The sequence below is a fragment of the Pogona vitticeps genome, chromosome 2 (genome assembly GCF_051106095.1).
Source record: "Pogona vitticeps strain Pit_001003342236 chromosome 2, PviZW2.1, whole genome shotgun sequence".
In the NCBI taxonomy this organism is placed as follows: domain Eukaryota; kingdom Metazoa; phylum Chordata; class Lepidosauria; order Squamata; family Agamidae; genus Pogona; species Pogona vitticeps.
In genome coordinates, this window is record NC_135784.1 from 281,049,909 (window position 1) to 281,059,079 (window position 9,171).

At 44.4% G+C, this 9,171-nt stretch overlaps 1 protein-coding gene across 4 annotated transcripts in view; it reads right to left on the reverse strand.

Annotated features, from left to right (window-relative positions):
• The window catches only part of MAST4 (microtubule associated serine/threonine kinase family member 4), a 329,916-nt gene extending 329,206 nt beyond the window's left edge, over positions 1-710 (reverse strand). For all 4 annotated transcript variants that reach the window (XM_072992693.2, XM_072992692.2, XM_072992691.2 and 1 more), the window contains exon 1: positions 57-710. In XM_072992693.2, coding sequence (XP_072848794.2) covers positions 57-584 — 528 coding nt within the window. In that variant the 5' untranslated portion in view covers positions 585-710. The remainder of the gene's footprint in view (positions 1-56) is intronic.
• Positions 711-9,171: the final 8,461 nt, after the last annotated feature.

Consider the following 9,171-nt stretch of genomic DNA (forward strand, 5'->3'; position numbering starts at 1 on the left):
TACACACCCGACGCCCCCTTCCCTCCCGTCCCCCAAAGCCGGGCTTCCTTCCGCACCTCCTCGTCCTGCTCCTCCAACGAGGCGTCGCTCTCGGGACGAAAGCCGCGCCGGCGGCGAGGGCAACCGCAGACGCCCCCACCGCCCGGGCTGGCCGAGTCGTCGTCGTCGTCGCCGCCGCCGCCGCCGTCCTCTCCTTCGCTCTTCCGACGCCTTCCCTGCTGGGGCTGCCCCGCGTCGCTACTGTCCCTGCGATCCCTCTTCTCCTTGTCCTCCTCATCCTTCCCTTTGAGGGGAGCAGCCGCGGCCGGCGGGGGTTCTGCTGCCACCCCCGGCCCTTCCGGGGTGCTGCGGCTGACGGAGCCGGCCCGGGGCAAACGGGCGCCACCAAGGGCTGAGGCAGCTGAAGAGGCGGCGGCGGCGGCGGCATCGTCTCCCTCCTCAGAGAGAGTTTGCGAGTCGGAGGAAGACGAGTCGCTGCTGGAAGAGGAGGAGGAGGAAACCCTCCGGCCACCGGGATCTGGCCCCTGCTCGTCTTTCTCCTCAGAGGCGGCAGCCGCCGCCGCCGGCGGAACTTTCTCACCCATTGCCGCCTAGCTGAGTGTTGAGGAGCCGCGATAACCGCCGCTGCTTTGGGCGGGTCAGCGGAGGAGAAGTCAGCCTCCCGGCGGCACCGGCGGCATCCTCCGCCGGGCAGGGAGAAGAGACGCCGGCGACGCGCCACCCTCGAGCGGGGCACCGCCTAGCGGCCGCTACGTTCTGCCTGCGCCAGCCGCTCTCGAGAGCCTGGGCAGATCCCGACGGACTCGGAGCGAGGACGCCTCGCCGCTTGCCTGCCCATCCGCCTCTCCCTCCCTCCCTCCGTCCGCCGGCCCCAGGAGACGGCGATTGCCTTTCGCTAACCTGCCTCCGGGCCATGGGCGGGGAAGACGAGCAGCCTCTCGAGCCAATGGCAGAAGGCGGTGGGTGGGCGGGACCTGCCGAGGGGACGATTCCTGAGCCTAGAGCCTAATAGGAGTAAGCAGCAGGTAACAGGAACGGGGGGGGGGGGGCGTCGCTGCGAAAGGAGCAGCCGCCCAGCCGAGGAGGAAGGCTGCGATCCCGGGAAGGCACGTTTAACTCGGGAGGACGCCCCGTTGAACGCGATGGGACTTCGTGTTTCTGACTGTTCGACTGCAGTCTTCGCCACGCACAGCCTCGGAATCGTTGCCTCTCGAGTTCGGAAACATTTTTCCGAAATCCGGTTTTTTTTAATTAGGTGTTGCCCATTTGCTCAGATATTCAAGGTGACTCCCTGGTAAACCTGGAGACACCCGTCAATCAAAACTTTGATTAACTCTGCATTCCGAAGGATTGCTAGTGTAATGCCTGTGCCCTGCCTTCGGATGGCAATTCATCCCAAGGAAATTGGTTCAGGTTGTCTTGGAAATAATAAGCTTGGTTAGGATCGGGCTACGAAAGGGTTTTTTTGTGGGGGGGGGGCGCTTTGCGTTTGTGTGAAACCGTGGACAGTCCCCCGGGAATGGGAAATCCTGCGTTATCCATACGTATTAAGGTCCCTCCTCTCGGCTGTGAACCTCTGCGTGTCACTAGCTCAGCTAGTTGAAGGTGTGAGGCTAAAATGCTTCTACAGTAATTCCTTTGTGAAAAGATGGCATTAGAAGGTGATATAAATGAAATTCAGAGGCTGCAATCTTATTTGAAAAAGCTACATTATCCTGTTTGGTCTGGATCTGTCGCCTAGCTGACCATGATGTTGATTTTAATAGTGAAGATTCCTTTCCAGTAAAGTACTCCTGTGAGACTGTTTAAAGGAGGATGGAGCTGTAAGGTTTACCACATTCTTCTATTAAGGCTCCTCTACCTTTAAACGCTGTGCTACAGACAGAAGGCTAGCTTTTCTTTTTTTTCTCTCTCTCTCTCCCACCCCACCCCAACATTATTACTGATGGAGAAATATCATACATACTTTAAGAAACACTTCTTCCACAAGAAAGATTATCATCTTTGCTCAGACCTGGTGTCTGTTTTCTGTCTTCCTGAAGTATTTTTAGAACGACTGTAAAACAAACACAGGCTTAATTACTGCATGTAATCAATGAACTTTTGGAATATGAAACTGATATGTGAAATTGTCTGACAAAGTGGATATGTCCACAATACGTCCACGAAAGTTTACATTAAAATATAATGGTTAGTCTTTAAGGTGCCACATGTTTTTGTCTCTTTGTGTATTGTTTTGTTTCTTTAGATTTTGCCTTATATGACAAGGGAGATTCATGACAGGGATCGCTCTTCCCAACTGCAACTAGCAGAGGGAAAACACAAGTACAAATCCGTTTGATTGGCACCACATTTAAAGGAACATTTAGATTGGATGGAGAAGCAAGAGGGTTAAATACATGGTACAATCAAATTAAGGACCCCTCCATGCCTTTTTTAAAAGTGTGTGATTTTCAGTTTTTGTTGAGCTGGTCTCAGACATGTAGCATGGTCCAGCATAAAATTCCTATCCCAGAGTTCACATCTGGAAGATCTGAGTCCCATGTCAGAAACTCCCAAGTCTAGAGATGCAAAAGAGCACACCCCTAGGACATCAGTTTGTTTGGCATTTTGCAAGTAGCTGTTTTTGCAGAACCACTGATGGGAAGAAAACAGTTATTAAGTAGGATGAACAAAAATCTTGGCATAGCGATCATTCTTCTTTAGCAACAGAGAGAAATGTAGACTAATTTGCAGTGATTCTAAGTATTTACAAAACATTATTTAACTTTTCAAAAACACTTATTAGAAAATCCTGTAATCCAATGATACTAAGGAAATTTGCTTGCACAAATGTATGTGGCTATTTTTGCCCTTTACATTTAAGAACTATATGAGTGTAAAGAGATTAGAGATGGGGGGTTTGTATTTGTATACAAATACAAGTGTGCTGGCACAGGTGGCCAGCTTGATGAAAACCCACGTCTAGACCCCACCAGACCACTTACCACTCAGTTTGTGTGGCCGGCATCATCTTCTGTGCCCCAATCACAGCAGTAGCCCGCCTCCCTGCTTGTCCGGCCACTCCAGCAAGGATGCAGGAAGACAAGTCTCCATGCTCAACCATGGAGTGGCTGGGTGAGCAAGGAGATGGGGCTGTGGCAGCTGAGCTACTGCCGTGATAGTTTTGTTCTCCTTGCAGTCCAGGGGGCTCTCAAGAGCCTCCTCCAGCACCACAATTCAAAGGCATCAATTCTTCAGCGGTCAGCTTTCTTTATGGTCCAGCTGTCACTTCCATACATCACTACAGTGGTGCCTCGCATGACGACGTTAATTCGTTCCAGCAAAATCACTGTCGAATGAAAACGTCGTAATGCGATATTAAAAAACACATAGAAACACATTGAAACCCAATTAATGCATTCCTATGGGCTTCAAACTCACTGTCCAGTGAAGATCCTCCATAGCGTGGCCATTTTCGCTGCCTGTGCAGCAAGGAATCCGTCTCAGAAAACAGCGGGCAGCCATGTTTTTTACCCCGCGGCCATTTTGAAACCGCCGATCAGCTGTGCAAAAATCATCGCTTTGCAATGATCGGTTTCCGAAGCAGGGAACCGATCATCGGAAAGCGAAATTCCCCCATAGGGAACATCGTTTTGCGATGGCTTTTGCGATAGCAAAATCTTCAACGTCAAGTGATTTCATCGTCAAATGGAGCGCTCGTAAAGCGAGGCATCACTGTACAGGAAAAACCATAGCTTTGACTATTGGGACATTTGTTGGCAAGGTGATGTCTCTGCTTTTTAAGATGCTGTCAAGGTTTGTCATCGCTTTCCTCCCAAGAAGCAGGCGTCTTTTAATTTCATGGCTGCTGCCACCATCTGCAGTGATCATGGAGCCCAAGAAAGTAAAATCTGTCACTGCCTCCATATCTTCCCCTTCTATTTCCCAGGAGGTGATGGGACCAGTGGCCATGATCTTAGTTTTTTTGATGTTGAGTTTCAGACCATTTTTTGCACTCTCCTCTTTCACCCTCATTACAAGTTTCTTTAGTTCCTCCTCATTTTCTGCCATCAGAGTGGTATCATCTGCATATCGGAGGTGGTTGATATTTCTTCCGGCAATCTTAATTCCGGCTTGGGATTCCTCCAGTCCAGCCTTCCGCATGATGTATTCTGCATATAAGTTAAATAAGCCGGGGAACAATATACAGCCTTGTCGTACTCCTTTCCCAATTTTGAACCAATCAGTTGTTCCATATCCAGTTCTAACTGTTGCTTCCTGTCCCACATATATGTTTCTCAGGAGATAGATAAGGTGGTCAGGCACTCCCATTTCTTTAAGGACTTGCCATAGTTTGCTGTGGTCCACACAGTCAAAGGCTTTTGCATAGTCAATGAAACAGAAGTAGATATTTTTCTGGAACTCTGGCTTTCTCCGTAATCCAGCGCATGTTAGCAATTTGGTCTCTAGCTCCTCTGCCCCTTTGGAATCCAGCTTGTACTTCTGGGAGTTCTTGGTCGACATACTGCTGAAGCATACTTTGTAGGATTTGAGCATAACCTTGCTAGCGTGTGAAATGAGTGCAATTGTACGGTAGTTGTAGCATTCTTTGGCACTGCCCTTCTTTGTGATTGGGATGTAGACTGATATCTTCCAGTCCTCTGGCCACTGTTGAGTTTTCCAAACTTGCTGGCATATTGAATGTAGCACTTTAACAGCATCATCTTTCAAGATTTTAAATAGTTCAACTGGAATGCCATCACCTCCACTGGCCTTGTTGTTAGCTAGGCCTTCTAAGGCCCACTTGACTTCACTCTCCAGGATGTCTGGCTCAAGGTCAGCAACTACATTGTCTGGGCTGTCCGGGATATCCAAATCTTTCTGATATAATTCCTCTGTGTATAGAGCTTCTCCATCTTTGGATGCAGAGAATATAATCAATCTGATTTCGATATTGCCCATCTGGTGATTTCCATGTGTAGAGTCGCCTCTTGTGTTGCTGGAAGAGAGTGTTTGTGATGACCAGCTTTTTCTCTTGGCAAAATTCTATTAGCCTTTGCCCTGCTTCATTTTGAACTCCAAGGCCAAACTTCTCTGTTGTTCCTTTTATCTCTTGACTCCCTACTTTAGCATTCCAGTCTTTCTTTGGTGTCAGTTCTAGAAGGTGTTGTAAATCTTCAGAAAATTGGTCAGTTTCAGTCTCCTCAGCATTGGTGGTTGGTGCATAAACTTGGATTACTGTGATGTTGAAAGGTCTGCCTTGGATTCGTATTGACATCATTTTATCATTTTTGAGATTCTACGGGCTTCTTGCCCACAGTAGTAGATATGATAATCATCAGAGTTGAATTCACCCATTCCTGTCCATTTTAGTTCACTGATGCCCAGGATGTCGATGTTTATTCTTGCCATCTCCTGTTTGACCACATCCAGCTTACCAAGGTTCATAGATCTTACATTCCAGGTTCCTATGCAGTATTTTTCTTTGCAGCATTGGACTTTCCTTTCACTTCCAGGCATGTCCACAGCTGAGCATCCTTTTGGCTTTGGCCCAACCACTTCATTAGCTCTGGAGCTACTTGTACTTGTCCTCCGCTCTTCCTCAGTATCATGTTGGACGCTTTTCGACCTGAGGGGCCCATCTTCCAGCGTCATATCTTTTAGCCTTTTGTTTCTGATCATGGAGCGTTCTTGGCAAAGATACTGGAGTGGCATTACCATTTCCTACTCCAGGTGGATTGCGTTTTGACGGAACTCTCCACTATGACCTGTCCGTCTTGGGTGGCCCTGCACGGCATAGCTCATAGCTTCTCTGAGTTACTCAAGCCCCTTCGCCACGACAAGGCAGCAATCCATGAAGGGGGTTCTAGCTTCAGTTCTAGTTGAAGAGTCTCCGGTTGTAGGACAGACAGGTCTTTGCACGGCATCCCAGAGAGCCACAAGCAACCACAGTAAGGTAGTTTCCTATGTCCCAAAACTGCATTAAAATTAGAATAGTCTCGTCATAAAAAATACTGTTCTCATTAATCAATGCAACAACAGTTGACCCTCATTTGTAATATCTACATCAGTAGTCACCATATGCTTTATTGTTGGTCTTTTATTATTTTTGTTGTTTGTATTTCAGTTTAATGTTATCATTTGCTGATTTGGATGGTGGTTGGGTTGTTTCAACTGTTACAAACCGCCCAGGGCAGTGGCTTTTCACTGAATGGGTAGCATAAAAATTAAATAAATAAAAAACCCCTACATTTTGTACAAGAGCTTGGAAAATATATTTTTCAAGATCACAACTCTCAGAAACCAGTAACCATGACCAGCAACCATGCTCACAGAAAGGATGGTCTGGGAGCTCTAGTCCAAAAAAAAGTAACTTTTGAAAGCCCGCTTTAATTTAATAGTACGTCCTCAGAAGCTGGGATGTCTTTACTATAGATGCAAGTCATTGTAGCTCCAAACACATAAACGATCTCTACCCAAAACCAGAAAAAAATCTTTTTTACCTATTATTATCCTTGCCCTTTTAAAAGTTAGAGCATTCATGACTGTACACCCTCAGGCACTGAAGCGCATCCCTCATCTGATTTGCATGGTTTAAAAGGAATGAGCAAACTTTAAACTCTTCTTCTAAACTAAAACTGTCCCTCATGGGTATGGATCAGTCACCACTGGAAAGAGGGTTTGGATTTCAGCTAGTAGTATAATCTTAGGCGTGTCTACTCAAATGTAAGTCTCGCTGAGTTCAGTATGACATTACTTCCTGATCCATTTGTTCCTTCTGCTTTTGTGCCTGTTGGTGCTGTACGTGCTGTATGTGCTTTGATCTTTCTAGGGCTTCTGCCCACACTTATTCTTAAAAGCTCAATTTTTGTTTTCTTTAAGAAATCAGCATCTTTTAAAGCAGTGATTCTGAAATGTTTTTTTTAATTGAAGAAGTGCTTTTAAAATAGTCTTTTGTACAGAATGTTTGTTTTCATTTATTTTCAAATAGATTTGGCTTTAAACATAGATTACCACTATCACTGAAAACCTCAGATTTGAACTCTTTTCAGAGGAAGTTCACCCCATTGCTAATCTGTTTTGGAAATCAGTTGTCTCTCACAGCAGCTCTTTGGAAAGCAGAGGAAAAAATCTCTGTGATTAATTTTTGGGGTTTTTTTTATTTGTTAGTGGATTGACCCTAATGTTGAGCATTTCCTAACTGTGAAGCTTTTGCTGCCTGATCATTGCCCAGGAAAAACAAATAAAACAAAAGCAAAATAACAACAACAAACAAGTAAACAAACAAATCACCTATAGGAGGTTGAGGATGAAGAAAGCTAAGATTGCTTGGGATAAGGAAAGCTAAGATTTTTTCCTTCTTTGTCACTTTTGGTACCCATTTAAGCTTTGCATTGTCTGGATGGTGGGGAAAATGTACCAGTAGCATCACTGCAAAATCAGGTACATGCAGAGGAGTTGGTGTGTGCATCCATCTATGCCATCCAGACCTGTCAAAAAAAGAAAGGTAAGTCACAGGCAGCAGGGTGGGGATGGAAGGGGAGGATGGGTGGGTGAGATTGGCAGGGGCATACACACATGTGTCTCAGAATAAACGGACCTCTGCCAGAGAAGCAGAAAAATGCACTCCCATGGTACAGTAGTCAGTCTGCACATGCCTTGTGTGTATGCTAAAACCTACGTTGGGTTGTTTTCAGCCCAACCCAATTCAGAGAGGGATTATTTTGTCAGTGGACTCGAGCCCTCAGCTAACTTCTTGGTTCGGTTGTACAGAAATAGAAGAATGCATGAAGGAAAACAGCTATGAATAAAAGTGAGTTCCAGGAGGAACGAAAAGAAATGAAAATAGTATATTGGAAAATTATAGGCAGTATTTCCACAGAATAGTGGGTTGCTCACCACTTTCTTTACAATTTGAATTAAAAATAGTTTCGGGATCTTTCCACACACATCTTTCCACACCAATATGCATCAGTTAATAGTAAATGATGGTATTTTGTTAACCTCTCAGTTGCTAAAGCAGAAGCCTTCTGAAGAAATTGAAGAAACTGCATATTTTTAGCCTGGAGACATGTTAAAGGAATATAGTTTTTTGAATATTTAAAATCTGCTACAAAGAAAACTTGAACTGAATTTTGTCCCACTGCTGAGGAGAAGGCCAAAACAATGAGTAATATTCTTTTCATATAATTCTCAAATATTGTCGTAGTAAATCTTCATAAATCACATGAAGGGAAAGAGAGAAATCTTTATGCAGAACAAAGCCTGTGCATGTTTACTCTGAAGTATGTCCCACCGTATTGAATAGACTTATTCCCAGTTTCGGTATACATAAGTTTGCTGTTGTAATTATCTTCCCTTTTACTTGGTTCTAGAATCTCAAAAACACATAATGTGACAGATGCATTCTTTATGGCTTGAAAGTTAGAAACTTCCACTTGGGATATACTTTGGTAGAAACCAATTATACTGTTGATTGCTACCTAAGAATTTTGTTCTGTTGTCTGAACTGGCCTGTTTTTCTAGAATATCTTTCTTGATCTCTAATTCCGACATATGGAATTGTAGCTTTGGGATAAAGCTGAGTATTAGCAAAAGCTTCCTATGTTATCTGGTGAATGGAATGTCTTTTGCAAACACCATTTCTCTGCAAGGAGTGTTAGATGTTGAACACAGTGTTTTATTTCAAGACATGCACTAGAACAGATCATTGTAGATGAGGCTACTGTTACCCATACCATTCAGTTTCATTGTTTGCTTAAATGCCCTGTTTGCTATTCTTGGAAATTAACCCTAGAGATTCACTTAGCCATAAAACAATCTTTAAGAAGTAATTATATTATATGTAGGATAAACAAATAGCATAACATTTTTGCATAAAAGCACAACTGTATCCCATGTTTTTATCAATGAACTTTTCTTTTGCATTGTTCCAATAGGACAGGAACCTAAATAATGACAGGGATATGATGACCCCAAAAGGCAGTACTTATAAAAACAATCAAAAAAGTCTTATTTCTATTTCTATTTCTGTTTCTATTTATTTGGCTTTTATATCACCCATGTAGACAAATCTACTCTGGGCGGTTTACAGTCCAAAAAAGTCAATAAAATTAAAATCATCAATACAAAGACTAAACCAAGCAAAAAAAAAACAGAGGGAAATTAACCAGTGGTAGGAAGGAAGGC